Source organism: Buceros rhinoceros, unplaced genomic scaffold (genome assembly GCF_000710305.1).
Source record: "Buceros rhinoceros silvestris isolate BGI_N320 unplaced genomic scaffold, ASM71030v1 scaffold114, whole genome shotgun sequence".
Lineage (NCBI taxonomy): Eukaryota > Metazoa > Chordata > Aves > Bucerotiformes > Bucerotidae > Buceros > Buceros rhinoceros.
The window spans coordinates 77,318-101,994 of NW_010409815.1; the positions used below are offsets into that span (position 1 = coordinate 77,318).

At 36.1% G+C, this 24,677-nt stretch overlaps 1 protein-coding gene across 1 annotated transcript in view; it reads right to left on the reverse strand.

The window, feature by feature from the left end:
- Positions 1–24,677, reverse strand: part of SNX29 (sorting nexin 29) — a gene marked incomplete at its 5' end in the record, with an annotated part of 95,084 nt that overhangs the window by 56,091 nt on the left and 14,316 nt on the right. The window contains 4 exons of the mRNA XM_010135338.1: positions 4,429–4,535; positions 8,666–8,748; positions 15,168–15,296; positions 16,459–16,522. Coding sequence (XP_010133640.1) covers positions 4,429–4,535; positions 8,666–8,748; positions 15,168–15,296; positions 16,459–16,522 — 383 coding nt within the window. The remainder of the gene's footprint in view (positions 1–4,428; positions 4,536–8,665; positions 8,749–15,167; positions 15,297–16,458; positions 16,523–24,677) is intronic.

The following is a 24,677-nucleotide window of genomic DNA, read 5'->3' on the forward strand; positions in this document are numbered from 1 at the left end:
CAAAATACAACTCTCTGTCCAATTCTACTCCTTTTGGAGGATACCATGTTGCAACTGATTCTAATAAAAACACCTATTAACTTTTGTTCTCAGTTCAATTCTTTGATGAACACAGCATTCAACCGTTCCAAACTAATCACTTTTTGAACTGCGAATAATGCACTAAACTGCATTAAACTTTGTCAGTAATTCATGAGTAATGTATTTTGCACTCTTACTCGGAGTTTTAATAGGACTGGAGCTAGAATTCCACTCATCCCAGGCAAATCTGTGAAGGGTCAAAGGAGCATAAACACCATAGTTATGCTGTGGCACAAGTTGTATGTGCAGGTAAATAGTGTGGCCTCAAGCGAGGCCTCTTTAGACACCAAGTCTAGGTATGTCTGCACTCTCCATTTTTGAGTCAAAATGTCAACAAAATACCCAGCTGATGCAGGACATTTATGAGGGTGAATGGGGCTGGATGAATTACCAGGATGAAAAGTACACCCATTTACAATACATTTGCAATACAGCCAACTATGTTTAAGATTGCTCCCTGCCAAGAGAAGCAAGAAACAATAAAACTCAATTCAAGGTTAAAGATGTTACTGAGCTCTTGAATTTTTCTTACACAGAAATGCAAGCTTACAGCTTAAGGGGGAAGAACTCTAAAAGGATGAGTGTTTCCAAATAGCAAAGGTCTAAATAGTAGCAGTAAGGTGTTACCGTCAAGGGGATGTGATGGGGAGACTAGCAGAAAGAGCGAGCAAGTCTAAATCTGTGTTCAGCAAGGTTTTTAAGCACTCCTATCAGAACCTTTATACTGTAAAATTAAATGAAGGTTTCGACTATGATGGATGACACATCAGCACATAATACTCCTGGCAAGGGAGTTGTCTTGTACTGATATGCCACTTGTAGCCTTAGAGCAAAGAAATTTGAGCCAAAAAGAGTCTGTAGAACTATTTTCAAGGAAAAAGACAGACTCTTCAGAAAATCCCCATGTTAAAAGTTTCCAAGTATATCGTCCCTATATGACTCTTACACTAAAGAAAAGGAATACTGATGAGGGCTATTATCAGAGGCGGAACACCAGATAACCAGACCCAGAGCAAGAAAAGCCACAATTTTAACGGGAGTAGTTAGATGAAAACAGAAACAGGGACTGTTTGGCCCCTCTTGTAGGCAGAGCAGGTTGCCACAACAATACTTTTAAACACGTCTTTCATGTTACAGCAGCTCTTGAAATGTCTCCTCCTGTAGCCATCCAAAGCTAGGAGAAGAGCAGAGGCAATGGGTAACACTATGAGAGCACAGCTGAGTAAGATGAGTATCAATCCTCTACCTTAAATGATAGCACAGGGACTTGGACTACTACCAAACCTATTAAGAGTTCAGAGTTCCCCTTCTGGAGGCAATTCTCCATGAATTTCATGCTTTCCTTTTCTTAAACTACCACTCTGCCTTCTCTCACTTCCCCAGGGAAGCTCCCAAGACAAAGCCGTTTAATTCAATGTGTTTAATTTAGCGTCTGCTTTTAATTTAGTGCTTGGTTCCAGACAACTGTATCCTTCACATCATCAAAGCTAACATAAAAAAACATCTTCAGTTTGACAAGCCAGCAGCTGACATTATTAATTAACAATAAAAAATAAAAGCAGTTATACCTGAGTTGAACTTCAGGTATTCTTTTCCAATTTCTTTTTGTATTAGTGGGAGATCTTCAAATCCAGTAATTCATCAGTGTGGTATATATGCAAAAAAAGCTAAACTAAGCCCAGATACTATTTGTCTCAACTGATCTCTCATTAATTCTGAATTTATCATCTATTCTGAAATGCTCAGCATATTATTATTATGAGCTAAAGAACCAGCAACAGTAATTGAACAAACAACAAATTTTCCTTGTAACAGGACTACAAGGAAGTGTAAAAGCTAAAAATTTCAGGGGGTGATTATTTAAACCCAAACATGATTACATAAGCAGTTTTAGATTATTATTGTAGCTTTATCTTACACATCACAGTAATAAAAGCTTGCAATACACCTGAGTGACCATTTAGTTTCACTCCTCGCTTTCTGAAGTGCAAAGGTTTAACACACTAATATAATTTCAACAATCAAAAGCTTTTTATTATTATTATTTATAATGTACTACAGCAGCTTTAATTTACTGCTTTTGGTTTTGATCTCGTCAAGCATCTCTGTTGCACTTGATCCCATTAGAAAAACTAACTTCACGCCCTCATAATTAGACTCTTTTCTGGCTCCTCCCGATAAAAATCAGAACATTAGGACTTCCATGTTCTCAATTAATGACACTATATTCATATCTCAGTTGTTCAACATCAGCCTTGATAAAAGACTCTGACTTCAAACACTTGTTAGTAACTAATAAGCTCGTTTTGTGAAAACAAAAGATATCTAAATCCATCTGAACTTCTGTTATGACTAACAAATTACAAACATGCACCAAACAAAATTGACAACTTTACTAGATAAAGTAATAACACAGTGTCATTAACTCCGGATAAATTATTTTCCATATTAGCTTAACCAATCATTCCCATTCAAAATGAGTGGTGTAATATTTAAGAATACCATAACCTCCGATTCAGGTTCATATTAGCAGGTCATTGTTAATTACAGAGAGCCTGGGCTGGGAGGCAGAACCTCCCTGCATTTCACATACAGAAAGACGCAGTATGCTACTGAATGCAAATGCACAGAGAAACTGATAGTTGATTGATTGGCTATCAAAAGCAATACACGAATTTATGAATGGATGTAAAACTCAGTCATTTACACATTTGAAATCCTGTTTTATTTTTTCAAAATCAAAACTATCTGATATAATATATGACTGTTTTCTCTCCCTCTAATTTGGATGTTCTCAAAATAACTGTCTACCTGCAGACTTGATTAACATGTAAATTTAATAGCTCTCTCAAAACACGGGAAGCAATATAAAAATTTTTAAGTGTCCCTAGAAAAAAAAATTAAAAAAAATTAATAGCAAATAAAATAGCAAATCACTTGTCATATATTATCAAAAGGACAAATTGGCAGGTGTGACACTTGTGAACTGCCAGAACAGCATTCAAGAGCGGGTTAATAACACAGGCTAACTTTTGAAAATAAGTCTTCAGATAGTTAATTGTGGAGAGAAAAAGGAGTGATGACCTTTAGCAGATACGTCTGGATTGTTACAATGGATACATCCTATTTGGAGTATGTGAAGATATTGTTACAGACTAGTAAGTAGACTCAGATGCAGACTTCCTCCTCTGGATGGGATCTACAGCAATGCAGTGGTTACCTCCCCTGCTGTGTCGCCGGTGCTGCTGCTAACACTTCCACAAACCCAGAAGTGTTAGTGACCAAACCCGGAACATGCAGAACAAACTTAGCAGAACTAAGGAAGATGCTTTTAAAGCTGAAGAAGATTTTACCTGCATTCTTAATTAAGATATTCTTTTGATAGGTACAGAACAGAGCAGAGGAGTGAGAAGAACCCAACCAAAGGTATGCATTAAGGAGAGTAATAGTTTTAGATGGTCCTATGAGAAAAGGATAACCAAGTACGAATGTTTTAGAACTGTATTAATCTCTTTCATCCATGACCTGCATTTTTAGCCATCTTCAAGTTAATCAGTTAATATCCAATTTCAGAGTATTTTGGGCAAGAAAAAGACATAGAGAATTGTTTTACTTTTTATAAAAATGTTCATTTAATATTTAATAGGAGATGGGTATTAGATATTAAATTTCATTACTTTTGTCTGGAAAAATCATTTGTATTTAAATTTAGGATGAAACCCTAATCTTTCCTTTTTTTTCTTTAATGAATTTTATATTAGTCTTAAAAGTGAATCTTGCATTAAGAACTTTCTCTAGCATGGTCATATCAACAGAACTAAGGGCTTCCACTGTTTCCCTACTGCAGTATTCAGTAAGATACACGGCAAAGCAATACAAAAATGAAACACAGCTTGGCAATCAGAAAACAGTAAGAAAGCTAGATTTCAGTATGTCCTCATTTTAAAGTCAGGTGACAAAACAACAATGCCTGTAATTATGTACTATAACTCATACAATACCTGAAACCTACTGTCTGTGATGCTTTCAACTTCACCACCATCAGTTATAACCTTAAGGAACTCATTTATTTATTAAAACCTTAATTTTAGTATCCAGGTATAAAAGTGTACCCTTTTAATTATCTGAATTGTTTTAAATATGTTTTGAAGTTGAATGAACGAATTTATATTTTAACCACAGAAGCCTGAAAATTATCTCTTTCATTTTTTTCTTTTTAAAACAAAAAAAACAGACGTTTCTTTTACACTAACAGGGAAAAAAATAGCTAAGCAAAGAAACTATTTACAGCTTCAAATGTTATGTTACAGGTATGATTCCATAAAATTTGTGCAGTACAAACTTTACCTCAATCAATTTTCTTTCATAAGAGCTGGCCAATTCCTCATTGTTTTCTACTTGCTTTTGCTCTGGAATAGTAAATTCACCATCAGTGCTCCAAATGTTTGGTAGAACTAAAACAAAGAGATATCTTGATTAAAATGTTAAACTACATAAACATTTTATAAGTAATAGCTCTATAACAGTTATTAGAAGTATCAGAATAGGATGTAATATTAAACGGCACTACAGGCACTAAAATACAAATGCTGCAGGGAGCTTTCTTGAGAGCAATATTTAGACATCCACTCTCAACAGAAAAAAAATGCGAACTAAAAGCATTTTCTGTTCTGTGACTAAAGCTGTCTAATATACGTACATAGTAACTGCAATTCCTACCCAAAGCCCTTGGAAACTAAGACTATGCTTCTCTTCTAAGCTCTTCTTTTCTAACTTCACTTCCAAAATATCACTTGATATTACAGGCACAGACTGGTTACCTATCGTAGTAATTACAGAAAATAAGGCTGAGAACAGACAGTCCATACTTCCTCCAGTATTTCATGCTTTTGCATAAAGCAGAATCAGCTGTAGTTATTTCATTCTCAAAAGTTGTCTGATTTATTCCTTCACCTGCCATTTAAGCCCATTACTTCCTCTTCTATCCACAGTGAATGAAAACTACAGTTTATTCTATTCCTGCTCCTAGCTCCTATCAATTACGTATTTGATGATGACTTTAAGGCCTATTCTAAGTGTCCCCCAAATTACACAAAGTTCAATTCAACCTCTCCTCACAGATCACGAATTTCTAAAAACCAGCAGATATAAAGCAGATATATAGCAGATATAAAGTAAAGAAGCCCTAATAAAAGAGAGGCTTAGCAAATGCTCTCACCATTTTTTGAAATCTAAACTATATATACAACCACTGCAAGGTAGATAGAAGACATGTAATTCACATGACTAAACACTCTTCAGCCTTGAAATTGATTTTTGCTTTGATAAAGTTTATTATTATTTTAAGTGAATTTTGAAAACTATTCTAAGAGCTCTTTCTTGTAAATCTTGCTTAAAATTCTTCAGTCAGAAACTTCTAAGATCAGCATGTTCATATACATATTATTATTGTATCTAAGCAGGTTTGAAAATGGTACACACTCAGCTCCTGCTTGATGGCTGAGAAATCAGGATGCTCATTTATTAAATATTTAAATAGCAATACCAAACTGCTCAGTCTACAGCAGGGCTCATTTTGAAAGCTGGTATGATATTCTGAACTTGACGCAGTTCTATCTCTTCGGCAATTTATTTATAATCACATTTGATGAATGGGTTTTTTGTGTTTTAAGTCACTGTGAGGCAAAATATTATGCTGAGTTTCATTTATTATTTTAGGAAACTATTTAAAAGCCATACTCAATAGCATCTGATCTGATTATTGTGGCAAATGTAGATTCTTCTCTATAGGCATAAAAATAACAGCAGAAGCTCGATTTATTTTGACTCTTTCAAAACAACTTCACTGAAAGTCTGGTGTTCTAAAATCAACAATACATTTTAGACTTCAGTTTTGATAGTATTTGGAAGAAGATTAATCGTTGTTGCAATTAGCCTTAAGATAACACAGAGCAGCAGTGAAATAGTTGTATGCAACAGTTCATGCCTCCCTGATGAAGACTTTTTCCTAACGTTACAGCAAAAGAGGACAGCTAGGACTTTTCCAAGTCCAAACCGATCAGAACTCTATGGCCCTGTCTAAATGTAAGGCTGATTAAAGTCAAGAACCTTGAGCTGTAAGTGTGTAAATTAATACGTAAGAAACAAACAAGAATTTTAACTTAAAACGACAAAAGCAGAGGAAGCAGTAGTTTCTTCATCCTGTTTTCTTCAAAGAATTGGCACAATCTCGGAACACATTACTAAACAGGTCTTGTAAATATACTCTGTAATCCATTTAAGCATGTGAGCTAATAAGACCAAAATTACTTAAGGCAAGTTGTTATGGTCACTTTAAGTTATTACACAATTAGAGTTCAACAATTTGCCTTAAATTACACAGTGATATATGTACTGAAAAGTATAAATAGCTCTAATATGCAAATATTCTTAATTATGAAGGCTCACATCTGAAAAATAGCAATGCCTACAATGAGAAACTGCAAGTTACACGGGTGCAATGGTTTCTATAAATATGGTAAAATAAAAAGCTTTGGTTTGTTTCACTTTCCTTTTTTGAAGGGTGTCTAAATATGGTAGTTCTCAGATTATTTATGTGCTTAAGTACTTTAAGTCAGAGGTCCCAATACTACTAAAATTTTGACATAAACCTCTAATGGCAGCTAAGAAAAAGAAAATTGGTTTTATAAAAATACAACACGTGAAGTTAGAATATATGAAAAATTATTACAAATAGCACACATAGCTGAAATTTATTCTGGTCACTAGTGATAAATATCATAGAAAATTACTGTGGATTGATTACATATCCTCTGAGCATAAAGCACACATGTATTCATTTTTAGAAATGTTGGTACTGTTCCATCCCCCCCTTTCATCTATAAAATCTGACCATCCTACTCAGTTTCTATTCTTATCACTCAGTAATTTGCATAATTTTAACATGGCAGAATATAGCTAGCCTAGGAATATTTTTTTTTCTTTTCCTATAATTACACTCATCATGGAAACTGTCAGTATCTAATGAAGGATAATTTCTGCTATTATAAAAAGCTTAAGCGATGGTTTTCGTGAATAATTCTTAATATGAATCACTACACTCCAGCAAAGTCGGAAGTAAAAACATGTGTTCTCACTAACAAAAATACTTTAAAGGATGAACGAAGTTTTTAAACTATAGATCAGTATAGTGACTAGCCATTAAGAGCAGAATTCATGTAGCATTCATTCACACAGCCACTGGTATGACCACAATACTGACAATAAAAAAAAAAAAAAAAAAAAAGGCGGCACAGCTGTGCTGGCACCTTCTCCCATAAGGCTTACTTCCCCAAGCCCCGGGTTGGACCAAAATACTGAAAAAAAAAAAAAAAAAAAAAAAAAGGCGGCACAGATGATGCCAATTGCTGAAAAGCCACCTTGTCTCTTAAAACCCCTTCTGTAGTCAGTGGAAATACAGGTCCCACCAGAAGATGATTCACAATCAAGATTCCAATTCATCCTGTCATGGACACGCCTATCACCACGAAGCACTGAAGAAAAACAGGTGAACACTGCTGACAGCATAACTTGCTATCTTTCAGAAGTAAAATCTACTCGTCAGTGGGAGACATGCAGCAAAGAAAGTGAAACACCTGGTCTTAACAGGGAGTCAATTTCAAGCAGCCTGCAAACATTGATCTCTGTACAACACTAAATAAAATAAACTGAACTAAATCAAAATAGTTATTCTCATGTTCCAGTATAATATTAATTCACAGATAATTTTTAAATTCAATTTTAATCTGATAGGTTTCTTATGAAAAAAGTAAGACCACCTCATCCACCAGAAAAAGCTCTGTAAAAAGTACAAAACTCTACATCAGTATTTTTCTCAAGAAGAAAAGCGATCAAATGTTATTTTCACTATTCTGCCATGGCTAGAAGAGATGAATACGGCTTGTAATTACCTTTTGCTAACCCCACTTTCATGTAAATTGTTTCATTTGTTTTGGGGAAGACTCAGCAAGGAAAGCAAAGACTTCCCGATTGTTTGTACTCAGCAGTAATTTGACAGTATGCCATCACACAACACTCTTTTCCTTTGGTATCAGTCTGCATTACAAAACTGTTCACAAAACAGCAAATAACCCATTCGGAGACACATCAGGAACCATTTTCACAGAAACAGAACTGTTATCTTTCCGGATGATGACATTTTCCAACCGGGGGAGGGCTGCTGCCCTACTGGGTAGCATATGGAAGCGTGAAATGTATCTCCAGCCACACTAGGGTTGTTTTGTGTGGCTGAAGTGTTAGTCACGGCCCATGGCTTGCACAGGATTGGGCGGCTGGTTATCTACAGAGATCCATTCCAGGATCAACTAGAGAAAAAAAAAAAAAAAAGGCAGATTCTTGTATACCAGAGACGTGCCTGCTTAGTAGTTATTCTTCCATTGTCAGTTTTTATACCAATACAGGAGTCACGTCCACCATTTGGTTGCTATACATATGCCTCCAGTAAACTCCATCTCAATGGTAGCACACAGAAAAACAATTCATGTGCATGGATTTCTTCTTTTTTTCCCCTTTATTTTATTCTTACCTTCCACTGTTTGACCTTCTCTTCTGAGCATCTGCACAGCTCCTACATACTTCTTAAGCTGCACTTTTAGCACCTCATTTTCTCTGTTGATAAAAACAACAGAATATTACTGTTTGCTCAAAATAGATGAAAGCCCCTTTCAATGGAAACAAACATACTATCTATCTGTAATAATAACCTTTATCAAGATGAAGAAAACCCCACACACTAAATAATACATCAACAGCATTATACCAAGAAAACTAGTTATCCAGGGCCACATAAACACATCTGTGAAAGAGATTATCTCATAATCAAACCCTTCTCATTAATTGTTTAATTTACATTTTCTATACTATGCTACATCGATGGCAGAAAAATGACACTCTATCTAAATCAACAGTTGATTAAAAAAAATAAGGATGGGATACTAGACAAGGAAATTCAGAATGGCCAATATAAAATTAGATAATCATTTTACTAGTTGTCCAAGTATTTAATAGCAAGCAAATAATAACACAGCTTTAAAAACAAACCTAATCATTGTAAGAAAATGCAAGCGCTTCAGCAACAATTTTCAAAGCAAAAGTTTTGCACCTACCATTTCTAAATGAAAAACGTAAGAGAAGAAATTAACTTAATGCCTTTGTTACATTTTAGTGCCTGTGCTTGTCTCAAAAACCACTATACTTCCTATCAATGTTATTATTTAAAAAAAAGCATTTAAGGAAACCCTGCCTAAAAGAAAATCAAAACCACTGTAAGCATAAAACACTGTAAGCATGAAACAAAAAGTTCACATTTTTGGAAACATACCTGACTTTTATGTATACAACAAATGAAAAATAGCATGCGATACTACTGAGTAATGCAGATGATCACCAACAAGTTAGCTGATGCCAGGAAGAGTAGCAACTATTCCCTAAGGACTGTCCTGTCCAGTCCAGAGGATGAACATAACAGGGTAACAAGCAGCACGTTCTCACACCAAAGGAGGACAGCGGAAGAGAGACGGTGTTGGTACAGAACACAGCAGCAGGCCAGCAGCCAGACTGGGACTTCTGCGGCACTCTGCCTCGGAGAACCACAGCCCCGCAGGTGCAATGCCTCCCTCCCTCCTTTTAACTAACACGGAGTTTCTGTGAGGATAGTTAAGCTTACTGAAGCATGAATACATACACCAAGCACAGCTAAGGTCTACTATGCAAGCCAAGCGAGATCCATCTTGTGTTCATCGAAGTAAGATTTCTGTCTGTCAATACAGACGAATACCACTAAGAAAGTGTTGTACATAAAGCTGACTTTTATATAAAGTCATGGTTTTTGTTGCGGAGGAAGAGGCATTACAGGACTTATTTTCCTATACCTTAACAGAAAAAAACCCCAGAAGAACCAAAACTAACCAAACAAAAAAACCCAATCCAACAAAATCAAACAAAAAATAACCACCACACAACTGCTTCTTGAAAAAGACACAAAAATTTCTCTAGGGCTTCTGTAAAATGAGCGTAGTAAGAAAAGAATATGAAAAAGAGTAGTTTCTCACGTATCTCAACTGCAGTGGCCTGAAGAATACCGTAACTAAGTTTCTGGCACAAACATCAGATACTAAAAAGTACTTTCCGTAGAGCTTACTCCTAAAACATGTTTTATTTCTAAATTCAGTCTTACCCCCTTGCAAAAAAAAAAAAAAAAACACAGATGACTATGTCTTGATAAAAATTTTGTGTTTTAGAACACACATGCACCAAATTTCCAAATAATAAAAAAATTGCAATGATCTTGAGAACAAATTGAAATAAACGGTGTACTGCAAAAATATGTAAAATCTATATGCAGCATTTGGGCTAGATGACTTCCAGAGATGTCTTCCAACCTGAATTATGCTATAATCCTACTATTAGGAGGTGCGAGGTAACAATTGACTATAATCATATATACCCTAAATGAAATAAGAAAAATGAGAACTATTACTCATAGAAGTGGAAGCTGAACTATATACAATATAATGAGATTATAGTATAAAGCCAATCCCAATCTCTGAATAAAATGTACCAGGAATAATGTGATAACTGCTTGTCATGAAAGACAAACACCATATGCACGATAAACTGAAAACTGTTCTCCCGATGGCTTCACAACATAGACTGTGCTCGAAGCTAAATTATGAAAGGGCCCTATCTTAGCAATGACACCTGAAAAAGCAAAAAATGGCTCTGTGGGTAAGAAATTTGAGGAGGTTATCTTAGGAAACAGTGTATCTCGCTCTTTTTAGAAAATGTTTTTGTAACTTGTGACAAGTCACCATGTAACTAAGCAGGCAAAAAATCATTTAATAAAGGAATATTCAAATTAATTTTCACAACAAGGGACAAGAGATATTTTTTCCTCTCTAAGAAGCTGCTTAGGGTAAGTGGTGAAATCATTTTCACGGTACATGATTCCACCATCACTGAAGTGTATGACACTGAATGAAGCGTTGTAAAACAGATTAGTAAAAAATGCCAAATCCCAAAGCAATGCGGATAATGCACACACTAGGTAAGAGGAGGCAGATTAGGTTATAGAACGCGCAGTAAACAGAAGGTCCATAAAAGTGTAAAATAAAGCATAATCACATTCTAATCCACCATTTCCCTCCACAGTGCGTTATCATGTTCTCTTTCTATCTGCTTTTCTTGCTACAACTGCTTTCCTCCAACATTTCTGAATATAGTGGAAGAATATGCAATCTGAGATTATCCAGTTTCACAATCGACTTCAATAGATTTTTTTGCCTCGCAAAGGGATGTAATAGTATTCCACACAGAAAAAAGAATCTCAATTAAAAAACTTCAGCGTTGCCAAGGAGCCACTGGCACAGGATGACCATGCAATCTGAGAAAGGCTCATTGACAAGGGGGACAAAAACAAAAAACAAACGAAAAAAACCAGCTTACAAAATTATACTAGAGAGTCTATTTAGTCTATTCTGTTGAAAGGCTAGTAAAGAGGTTGAATGCTGAGAATGTTCCTTTTGAACCAGTACCATAACCGTTACAACAGAGCTCTTCAAATACTTCACAGGGAAGAATGAGCTTACCACTACTTGAAACTAAAAAGACATAAGTATTTTTCCATTTTTCAAAGCAAATTTTGGAAACTCAGGAAAATTTCTCTGAGTAAGATGGCATTTTGTCTAGGGGACCAGAGGCTCTTTTTGGAGGGTCCAGGAGACTAACTGAATACATCAATTTTGCAGATAGCCAGAAGTAATCACTTCAACACTGACTGACATGTTACTGAAATTTGTGTTCTTAAACCTTTAGGAAGATATTTATGTCAAATTCTTCACAAGAGCTTTGGAGAAACACATATCAGCTCATCATCTGAAGCATACTTGTTCAAATTACAATAGTCAGATTGTTACTGAATGTTTTTCCTTGCCTTGACATGTGCAGAATATTAAAGCTGGGTAAATTTTTCTACTCCAGTCATCTGATAAATTGTTTTCAAGATAAACACTGAGATTTCACTATTACAAAATGTCTGCAACTTAGTTTCCTCTCACTCACCTCCTGTATTATGCAGCACTTACAATGCATTTCAAACTCTTCAAATTATTCAGCTTGCCCAAATTCCTGGTTTAAAACATTATTTATTAAAAAAGTTTCACTACTCTTACTATCGCAGCAGCATCACCTACAGTGTACTAAGAGAATCAGTGAACAAAAGAATTCAGAAGAAAAACCTGCCTGTATTCCAAAGTAACTATACGTAAAGTTTCTTAAGTGCTGGAAAATGAGTTACAATGTATTCAAAGCCCAAAATAACCTAGGGTGACATAAGACTTTGTTCTACCTAACCAGCTCCCAACACTGTTTTCATCACATGACAAGGTAATCTGACTTTCAGAAGAACAATCTACACAACGTGCCCAGGCTCTGTAGCAGTAAGAGAAATTAAATAAACTTGTTTAAAAATAACAAGTTAGTCTAAGTGAACATCTCTTCAGATCTTGTTATAAAAGCTCCTTACCTATTATTTAAAAGGATATGTGCATGACAAAAATCTGATTCACTCATATGTCACAACAAATTCTAAAACTGTGGGGGAAGTGAGTCAAAGAAATATGAATATACAACTCCTATAACCTGAAACGAGAATATTAAATGATGAAGTATTTGCATTGTCTCAATTGCCCTGCATCACATGAGTGTCAAACCCACTTATGCATCTCTCTCCCTCCCTCAAAGTGAGTAGTTTGGTTTGAGGTGTCATCAAAAGCAGAATTAGTAATATTCTATAATTTTTTTTTAAAGAAAGCTTTATACTTCTCATTTTCGGATACTAGTTCTGCAACAGGATAAAAAGCTTACAGGAATCTCAGCTCTAGTACTTCATGATTAACCGTTGGCACTCTGCCTGCACATGCAGAAAACAAACACTTCTCTCTATGATAAGGCAGATTACTAATCTTATTTATCATTTGAGTAAGTTTATTGTTTACTACACATATGAATCATTCCCAAGATCTTAGGCTTCATAGGTTACTCTAGAGCTTCTTTAGAATTGTAAAAAGAAAGTCACACTATTACAGCAGCATTTACCTTCAAAAGTCTTCCTTAAGCTAAATCACATTTAGACAACGGAGGTTTTAAAAATGCTTTTATTTCAGCATAGCTGTGACAAAGTCAAACTGGAGCCAGTCACTACTGGGGCAAATGTTATTTTAACACCTTCATTAATGTCCTGGACGCGGGAACAAAGTGTACCCTCAGCAAGTTCACAGACAATACAGAACTGGGGAGAAGCTGATACATGGGATGGTTGTGCTGCCATTCAGAGGGACAGGCTGGAGAACTGGACTCAGATGAATCCCTTGAAGTTTTACAGGGGATCTGCAAAGTCCTGCATCTGAGGAGGAACAGCCTTGGGCACCCATACATACCAGAGGCTGGAAAACAGCTCTGCAGGGAAGGATCTGGGATTCCTGGTGGACAAGCTGATCACTAGGCAACAATGCAGAGATCGCTGCACCGTCAATGGGTCACTGCCAACAACACTGCCCAGAGGGGCTGCGGAGTCTCCATCTGTGGAGATACTCAAAACCTGACTGGAAATGGTCCTGAGCAAACTGTTCCAGCTGATCTTCCCAGAGCTAGGGGGAAGCAGTTGTACCACTTCAGAAATTGGTACTGTTGATACGGTTGGGCAACAACTGTTGCTTATGATACAGTGGGTGATAAAGTCATGAAAACCTGACCGCAGGACAAGAAAAAGCCATCAGCCTGGAAAACAGTCATGCTTAAATAATCAGATAGAAAGAAGTCAGATCAGATGGAAATGTCACTGAAGAGGATGGATAATCCATTCTTTACTGCTTACATATGTGAGGGTACATATGGAAGGGTATCTGTGTGAGCAGCAGCTGACATCGACATATTCCATACAACTGAAAGGAATAAATGAAGACACAAATATTCCTTCTCAATTTCACTGACACTGGGACCACTCAGTACATTTTCTGCTGACCAAAGTAAGAAATGGCTGGGAGGAGAGGGGTTGTCATACTAATCTCAGCATGCCACTAATAAGACAACCATCAGAGGAAATACTGTGGAGTAATATTGAAATGCAATAGTCTCCAAAACAAATCCTCGCTGGCTCCAGATCTGAGAGCTAGAATCCCAACAATCTAGCTTGTGTATTTTGGGGAAAGAAAAAAAAAACAAACAAAAAAGAAAACCAAACAAACGACCCATGCACCAAAGCACTTCATTATTCTAGGACAGCAACATCAGTCTGTTCACAATAAACATTGACAGCGTTTCTCTTCCCCTCTCCAAGCCCTTATATTTAAAAGCTGTATCAGATTTGAGGTTTGGAAATATTGCTTGCAGACAGTGCTAGGTACTTTAACAATGCTAAAAACATCGTGTATCCAATAGAAGGGAAAAAACCAGGACCCTGATACTGTGATTTGTTCCAGATTGGGCAGACAGCTACACCAAGAATCTCCTAAATATGAAGAAAAATAAAAATGAATTAAAAAAAAAAAATGAAGAGGGGGTTAGAACTGGACAAAGTAGATACATGAAAAGTCTTTTTTCATTTACCTTACACATACGTGTATTCCTTTGTATCTACTCCCATTATGTAATCACTGCTATTTTCATGGCTTATATTTCTTATTATTAGTCTAATTACTTTCAAGAATTAAACTTGACATTGTCTTAAGTTCAGCTTACTAAAATTCTTTCCTCTGGAGCTGTAATATGGTTTTACTAATATTTTAAACTCTCATTTACTGTTAACAAGAAAAAAAAAACCAACACAGAAGCCCACTAAATTTGTCATAAAATCTTTCAAAGCTTTTTTTTCAGCTTAAATTCAACTGAAGTCCATGGGATTTTTACTCCTAAATCACTTACGCTCTCCTGAAAACTGAACTACTTGAAAATTATTTTTTCTTGCATACAGAAGTTTTTACTCCCTTGTTTCACTGCTGTTACTTTTTTACAAGACTTTCAGTGCTTTTTACCGTGCCAAGGCTTGGACTTTCGTGGCATGTCGCTCTTCCTGTTCTGCTGCTTTCCTTCTCCAGTTGTCCATTTCCTGCCTTAGTGCTGCAGAATGCTCCATCTCTCCATCAAGAAGATTTCTCAGAGATCTGGAAAAAGGCAGCAGCCTCTGTCAGAACACTGCAAATACTACCTCGTAATTAGAGGATACTCTGTGAATCACAGAGTAGGTTGCCTGAATGATACCATTAATGACATCCTAAAATTTCATTATTCAATCTAATAAATTCACCTGATTTCATTATACAAAGATATGAAAAGCTACACAGAAAAATGACCCAATCAAAACAGTTGAAAGTGCTTACTATGAATTTGTATTACCTCATCAACATGCCCAAAGCACAAGCTATTATTATATCTACTGTACCACCATGTAGACAGAATTTGTTATAGAAAACACCTTATAATCTGCTTTCCCAGTGCTTCAGTGCAAGCCCAAACATCTCAGAAATAATCTGTAAGCAATATATTTGCTAGGAAGAGCAGGAGACAGGCAGGGGTCTTGGCTCTACTGACAGCACTGCCATAGACTGCTGTGTAAAATCTTTGATGAGACAGCAAAGGTCCGTACCGATGCGTAATGATAAAACCCAAAGCATCCTGGTCCTTCTACCAAAAAAGCGCAAAGCTGAATGGAGCAATAACTTGCAATTATGGGAGTGGGGAGGATAAGAGGCTGGAAAACAGGATCAGTTGGTGGTCTTGACATGAAAAAACACAAAACAAAACGACCATCTAGAAAAATGTAAACTACCAAAATAGCCCTACTACAGCATAACAACACTATGTCTTGAATACATCTATATGTTCACTCATCTAATGATGTGTAGAATAAATAAATGCAAAGTAGGTTTGATAGCATTTTAAATAAGCAACTTACCAATTTTATATTTACATCATCATTTTGCCTCAAGTGAACATAAAGACACTCACAAATGACAGCCATTTTCAGCGCACCATTGTTAGCCATCCTACATCAATTTCCTCAATGTTTGTATAAGGACGAACTTTTACTCATTTGGAACGCTATCGTAAGAGATCTTAAGGACGTTCTGGCTTTGAAAAAACTACAGCTGGCAAATGTTCCCAAGATACGTGATTCAAATTCAAAGGAAAAAGTTGGAAAGGTGTCCTGCAGACTATCAAAAAGATTACATATAAAGATTACGCATAGCTTTACACAAAGGACAGCTTGAGTTAGGGTTCAAAATTTTTAAATTATAGTGCCTCTTGATAGAAAAAGAAAGCTACCTATTCTGTATTTCCAGTTCATCCTTTCTATTCATCATGGCCACGATAGCTTGACGAAGTTCATCTAAAGAGAAGGGACAAAAAAAGATGAATTTCTGTGTGTATTTTTGCTCGTTTCAGACCTGAAAGTCCTGTACATAGTGGCACTAATTCAGCAACGTGCTCAAGGTGACGCCAACATCATTTGCTATTCAGCAAAGCATATAAAAAATGCTCTTAATCTCATCACTAATTTGAGCAATCTTTCAAAAATAGTATTATTTAACACAGTATCAGAAGCAATGAGAAAATCAAATTACTCTGTATCCGACTAGTTCGCCTGTGGCTGCAGGTGCTTTGTTTTAATCGCAGACATATGGGGCGATGCACCGTTTCACAAGCACATTAATGAAATACACTGTTTCTTGTTTAACTTCTGCAAATGGCTTGTTTTCCTTGCTGTAAATTCTGACACAGAAAATACAACTGTGACATCGAGACCAGAGTAGAGATAATGCCAGTGCTTCTTCATGGCATTTCTTCTCAAGCTCAGTCTTAAAGATGATGGATTTCCGAAACTTGTAATTTCCCATAAAGACCTTTTTACTTCCTATAAATAACTTAAAATAGACTTTCTGTCATTACATCAAGAATAAAAAAAAACTATGACAGAATTTTAGAATTTGTAAGGACTTCTTTAGGGTTAGGTTTAAGAATGATACCAGAGTTAGCCAAATACCACACAGCGAAGTGTCAGCTCAAAGCACTGCCTCACCTGGAGTCCTCCTGCTATTATAAAAGTTTTACTGTGTGACTGTACAGCTGTGCTCACTAATCTAAACCAGGTTCTTGCATGAACTCTCAAAACACAGCAGGTCTTCAAAGATTTAAATGGCTTCTAGTAAACATCAGGACAGATAAATGTACTAAACGGATTTTTTTTTTTCCATTAACAATTTAACATATGTTAACCAAGAATTTTATGAGCACTTCCACAGGGACACAATTACATATTAAAACATCCCTCCCAACAGGTGAATGAAATGCTCCTATGTTTTCATACAATAAAACATCCAATTCTGTTCTGCAAGTATTCAAAGCAAATGTCACCAAATTTTTTGTGCTTTTACCAGCAGAATGGGTATTGCTTAATTGCTTCAAGTAAGCAAAGCCCTTTACATTCAATCCACTGATTTACCCATATTTTTCTTAATATTTTTTATGCAGTTACAGAAATTTTTGCCAGTTCAAAAACAAAAATACAAAACAAAACAAAACAGAAAACACCTTCACATTGTCCTGTGGACCAGATTAAGCCAGGCAAACACTAGCACTGGACAAAACCTGGAAGCTTCTACTGCGCCAGTCAGCTGTATCAGTCAGTGCAAACACCTCAATTCCATTCTGGCAGCAGTAATCTCCCGGCAAATCCCCACTTGGAGGATCCTCGTATTACTTGAAATCAGCCAATCCCATTTCTTCATGCTATTTTTTTCCCAAAACATTTCTGCTTCTTTGGCCATGGAGAATGTAGACTATTATTTTCCTACCCATTCCACATTACAGCTTGAGAACTAATTGACATTAGCAACAAACATTTCAGGAGGTCATTAGAGGGATTTCTCACTCCATTAATTCAGCACAGAAAGAATAATTATTTTTCTACAGTAACTTAGCATCTCTATATGAGTTTTTTTATACAACTATCCAAAAAACTAATCCAAATCTTGTAGAAAAGTTGAAAGTGAAATTTGACGGTATTAAATACTAATACACATTAAAAATAAAATATATCTGGAGAGTTCTGCTTACTCCCTTGCTAATATTACTCCCATTCAAACCTGAAGCTGTGGTGATCACATGGCTACTTTAATCACTCTTCCTAAGGCTGTGCCTTCAGCAAGAAGGACATTCCAGCTTGCCTTGCCCGTCACTGCTACAACCTGCCCTGTTCTGGCACCGGCGTCAACAGACACAGAGTGTCCTAGCAGAAACTGATCCGGCTCAAAACTGGGATCTTCGGGGATTTTGGTTGGGTTTTTTGGTTTCAGTTAGTTTTTGGGGTTTGTTTTTCTCTGTTGGGCTACTTTTCAGGCTAGCAGTTGCCAAGTGATCTTACTGTTGAATTTAATACTAGCATGCAGCAGAAAGCAGTCAGGGCAGAACAGAACACCTTTTTAGTCAATAAAGATGAGGAATAAAAAGTGTAATACCCTTTTTGTCAAGATACATTTGTCAAGTTCATATTGCATTCAAGTGACCAGGTAACCACTGCAATTTACTTAGCAATTGTAGGAAAACTTAGAATGGAAAGATTATATATGACAAAACATGCTGTGCTCCGTTATTTTCACTACTATTTTTCAAAAGATGGTCTGTAATAGCTTCTATTGAATATCACTTATTTGGGAGAGAGAGAAAACAAACAAACAAAAAACCACCAAAAACTCCACCAAAAAACCCCACCAAACCTTACATTCTGAGATTTAAGTATTATATTTAGCAATAAAATATCAAATTTGGTGATCACGAAAATTAAGACACTATTAGTATTCTTTTGGTCATGATGTGACACTGACACTTTGGGGCAGATTGAAAAGGTTAGAGGTTTTGAGGGGTTTTTTGTTTGGGTTATTTTGCAGTTTGTTGGCAGGGCTTTTTGGCAGTGAAAAATTGGTGGGTTCTAACAGTCCTGAAAAGAAATAATACAGAGTTGTGAAAACGGACCACAATCCATCAGCCTATCTGTGAAATAACAAAATTGTTCTAAGGATGAGAAGGACAATAGAATAATCCAGTAAGGGTTTGAGCTTTGCACAAGTGTAAATCACAAGCAAAAAAATCCATAGTAAGCTTTCAGTACGGTAACACTATTACAAAGTGAAGATCTTTAACTGTAAGTTGAATTCAGAATCCTCCTCAAGAAAGCATCAAGCCAATGGTATATTAAATATTTCAAGAGTGTCATTAAAATATGATAATGCACAGTCTAAGTTAGTTGCTATTATTTCTCTGACTCAGAATAAATTAAAGCTGTGCTACTCAGATGAGTTATGTGGTGCTGGCTCTGCACTCACCCTGGGGTGACTACCCTACAGTAATTGCCTGTATGCACACTCAGCCTGTTTAAATGTGTACCGAATTATGAACATTTAAAGAGTGAAGCTATTTCAAATAGCCTGCATTTTTCCAATCTTACCAGCCTATTCAAATTGTAACCTCAACTTGCCTAATAACTTAATGTTCTTTTCCTTATTCCACCCAGAATCTTCCGCAAGAGTACAGAGCTGCAATCCCACCTTCTCTCATGCCCCTCTCCAACACTCCCCACACATGAGCAGAGCATGAAAGATTCTGTTAAAGACCATGGTTTGCATAAAAGGAGAAGATAAAAACCTCTTGAAATAAAAGATGTTAAAATGTCTTTTTATTTCCAGTTGCCCATTTTTTCTGAGAGTTATGGAATCTACAGTACTGTAGAGACAGCAAAGCAGAAATTCCAAATTTCAGTATCACATATAGGACAAAAACCCATGCTCAATATAGGACCACAAAAGCAAACACACTTCATTCTCTGTATTTCTTGCTAATTTATATCAACCACAGAGAGCAGCAGATACGGAAGAAAGCATCAACAAACACAACTAGTCTGGGCTAAGAGCCCAGGGCTCCAAGGGGGCTTGTACAGCCTGTGCTTACCCTAGGAGCAGTACTGCTTCGTTGCTATGCTAGTTCTTCTTGAAGTGATAAGTATTAAGGATTCATATTTTCCATCAATTACTCAAACGCAAGAACCACAATAGTTTATCATCAATACTTCCTTAACCTCTTCATCCACAGGAAATATACAGGAGTCAAACATTCACTAGTGTAATCAAATCAATAAAAAGTTACCCAGAAAAACAAAAATCGGAAACTTTAATTTCATGATCATTTGATGCAAGTAACTGAATAGAACTAAATTGACACCATCCTATTTAATTCAGACATAACATTCAACACTTTCAGAAATCCTAATTTCTTACTCTCACTTAGCTTTTTGAAAATTTTCAGCAGCATGTCCAAACAGTCAGATGAATGTGAACAAAGTAAATCCAGTATCACACGGTGGAGGTTCATTTCAAATCTACCAGAACTTCAACAGTTCATAAGCTTTTGTCTTGTGTTAAGGTCGTCCCTGAGACCACTGAATGATCATAACCTAATTTTTTCAGCAGATTTATGTCTCATTCATGGTGTGGGTTAGAAAAAGTAATAAATTTAAAAAAAACAAACAAACAAACAAAAACAGGGTTGTAGCACCAACTATAAATTTGGAATTTTTTGACTTCTGGACTTCACAACCTCAATCTTCCTCCCCCTCTTCCTTTTTTTTTTTTTTAAATAAAGCAGTGGGAGGATGGCCAAGTATACCTACTTCAGAAAACTATTTGATGTTAGAGTTTATGTCCTACTTCCGAATTGCTTTGTGCTTCATATGTCATTTACATTCTGTAAAGTAAAATTAATGGAAATACTTACACTACTGTTATTAAGGATCAACATTCAACACCCTAAACATACCTAAAATTCAAGTGATAATCAGTGTTTCATAAAGACAGATACATTATCTACTGAAGTCTTTCAAATGATGAAATCTTAAGAGGCATTTTTGCAACATTTTCTTAAAAAACGGAATTCCAAAGTGAAAGTCCATGATTCTAAACTAGGTCCTTCTCCACCAGTAAAAAAAGATCATAAAAAAAAAAAAATCAAGGCATGTGTTATTTAAATTTTTCATATTCAACCTCACTTTTTAAAATACCAAAAATTATCTTTTATTGTTATAATTAATCTGTAGTGTCTAATTACTAATAAAGCAAATACTTGCTCTAAAACATTTTTAATTCACTTGCACACCACATCCAAATCTAGCCTCTATAAAGCTTTTCTATGGTCACATTCAGAGCATGAGGCATATAAAAGAGGTTCATGCTAAGAAACAGCTGTCAATTTCCCAGCAACCTCCAGGAAAGCCCTAAGTTTCACAAGTCTTCTGCTGTTTAGCCAAAGACTGGTAAGTATGATTTGCAATCACCTGTTAGGAAGAATGAGCTGTAAGTGAAATCATCTCTCAGAGTACACAAGGTCATGCAGCACTCCTCTGCAATCCTGCACATGGAACACCAGGGTGGGCTGGGAGCAGTCTACACCAAGGATTTTATTTTCCTGAGTGCAAATTTACACAGATATTTTCAGAAACAAATAAAACCTTGAGCAGACTAGCTACATCTCAGATCAGAAGTCTGACTTTTACAGACATGCTCCCTAAGCTACCTGCATGAACATTGGCTATTAAGCCTTTATTTAGCGCTCCAAAATCTTGTGAATGTTATCCTGCATGTCACTATTCATGGGGCAAGTTTTAGTAGGAAACAAATGAGACAACACAGCATTGGCCTTCTACTATATAGAAGGGTCCTGACTCAAAAAAAGTCCGTAAGATGAACTGCAGCTTTCTTCTCAGTGATGAAATTTATGCACCCTCTTTCCACAGCTTTCAGAGAAGTCACAGGAATTCAGCACGTGTCAACGACCAGTGGCAAGCAAGTTCCATTCCAGAACAAGTCAGAAACTATTTAGAGCACTGAGAAAGGAGAAAAATATACACCTCACTCACACGGCCAGGATAGAAAATATAATAAGTAGGTTTGATTATTCAGTAAAGTTCTTCAGTGATCATGAAAAACTGGGGGCTTTCCCAAGAATACGTAACAAAATACGGAATAACGTACAAAATACGGAATAACGTACAACCTTTGCTAACCTTAATGGTTAAGCCCAACTTCAAAAACAGAGGAAATCTAGTGGAAAAACTAAGCTCCCAATTATTTACTAAAACCAGCACTATAATCAAATTCATTTACAAAGAAGGGCACAAGTAGCATCCTTCTAAAACAAGTTTTGGAACTTCCTTTTTTTTTTCCACTGCAAAAACAAAATGGAGAGACTTGTGCTGGTAGGACAGATTTTTCACACCGCTGAAAATATGACCTTCCAATAACAATAATTGGAGCAGACATAAAGTTGTGATACAAATATAAGGTAAATACATTTTTTTAAAAACTGGAAAATGACATAATGGAATAGGCACATAAATATAAAACTTCTGGCAAACTTAGTGCTTCATAAAATTGGTTAAGTCATAATGATTTCTAAAATTCAGCAAGTTTTCAAATGATGTCTAACATAGTCAGCAAAACTCTATGGATCAGGATTTTTCTTGAGGCATATCAGCATTTTTTTGAGATGCAACTGCTGCTAAGTTAACCTGTACCTTACAAATGTCATAAATTCAGGGAAATCATCCAAAATGGCAGAAATTTCAAATTACAGCTTCTCGTAACATAATTTTCTAGCCTGCATATCAAAAGACTGGAAAAGGTTAGTCCTATAGTGGTAAATTGGAAGGGAAGCAGGAAGAGACAAGATTTTTAAAAAAATTTCATTTCAGGCTTTGTCTTTGGAAGTAAGAAGCACAAAAATCCAGTCACTGGAGACCTCACAGCTTTTCTCACTGCACTACTGCATTCCATTTTTCTTGTCTGATGCGTTAGAATCAGTTGCTATGCAACCAAGCTATAAGCCTCACTGTTTAATAATTCTTCTGCTAATTGCAACAGAGAAAAAGAGCTTCAGTGTCTGGATTTGTCAAGCACTGAATTCTTCCTGTAGGGAGAATCTACAACCAATAACAATGAACTTGAAAAAAGTATTTTTATTTAATGTATCTAGGATCAGCTATTATACAGGTATTAACTTACATGTACAGTCAGCTGAATTTCTATTATAATGATAATCAGATTATTTACTGTGTTCTACTGGCTTTATAGATTGTTTTGACACTCCTCCTCCCTTTCTTCCACCAAAACCTTCTCTGAAATGGGAAACTAATGACAGTGTGTATGCTTCTGTTGATCCTGTGTTCATTTCATCTACAAACTGCTCAGCATCAAGAATCAAAAATCCCAAGATTCACTTTCTGCTGCACAAGCTGTCTTAACTGCACATAGGAACTCAACCAGCAACTGAAGGAGACCAATTGCGGCCCCTGCTGGTACCTAATACACCAACGAAACAATAAAATCAATAGAGTGCAATAAAATCAGAAAGTTTTCCATTAAAAACCTATTACTGAAAAATAAAATAAAATAAAAACGTAAGGATGAAAGGATATTGTAGCAACAAGATGAGCAGAGAATATTCAGTGACTAAAGTATTACAGACACTATGAAGAGCAACTCGTTCTCCACCATCAATTACACCGCTTAAAAGTCTCCAACTAGTTTTACACTTCATAAAGTACTTCCTAAGAAAGGATTTTTCAGCTTTGTAAAGTTCAGTCAGCAGTCCCATGCCAAAGCCTCAAACAGTACCCAGTAAAAACGCATGGTCTATCTCCTTTAACATAGGTTGACATATTGTTTAAACGTGACATTAGAACATGAGATCAGAGTATCATAAGGGTTCATCCATTCTGATGATTTCATAAATCAATTTCAGAAAAAGAATCTTGCCTGTATCACTTTTATCTTCCCAAATGCCATAATTTGTAATTTATACATATTTCAATTTATAAAAAGACTTTAGAACAATGCCATATCCACCAGTTCCGTTCCAAAACCTCCTGTGCAGTGAGGAAAATTCAAACCATACTGGCTTACATGTATAGACAGCTAGTCAGATGAAGAACAAAGTCTTTGTTCTACAAGTCTTTGTGGAAAGATTAAAGATGGGGTAAACAAACCGCCTGTGCTTTTACTAACCTCTTTCTACAGCAAAGGCTATTTTATCCCACCCAGCTCAATTCTTAACACCACTGGAAATATGACTGTCCTCTACCTTAATCTTAACTGAAGTTTTTCCTTATGAAAGTCCGTATTTGAGTTTGGAGCAGATTCCGATACCAAAACCACACACTGAATGTACATAGAAAGAGTTCCAGGTTTATTTGGGGTTTTTTCCAACTGGACATTAGTGAAAACAGGCAAAATAAGTAAGATCACATAAGAACCAACCATCAGTGGTTTCAGAGCTTGCAGAGATTTAAAGATGTTACTCAAATTAAATCACTACAGTTCATCTAACTACTCAAGCCACATCTAGTATAAGGAGGGTATTAGCTTCTCTGTTGAAAGAGAAGGTAACATCATACCAGCTGCAATGACCCATAACCTGGGATTTGCCAATTCAAAAACAAT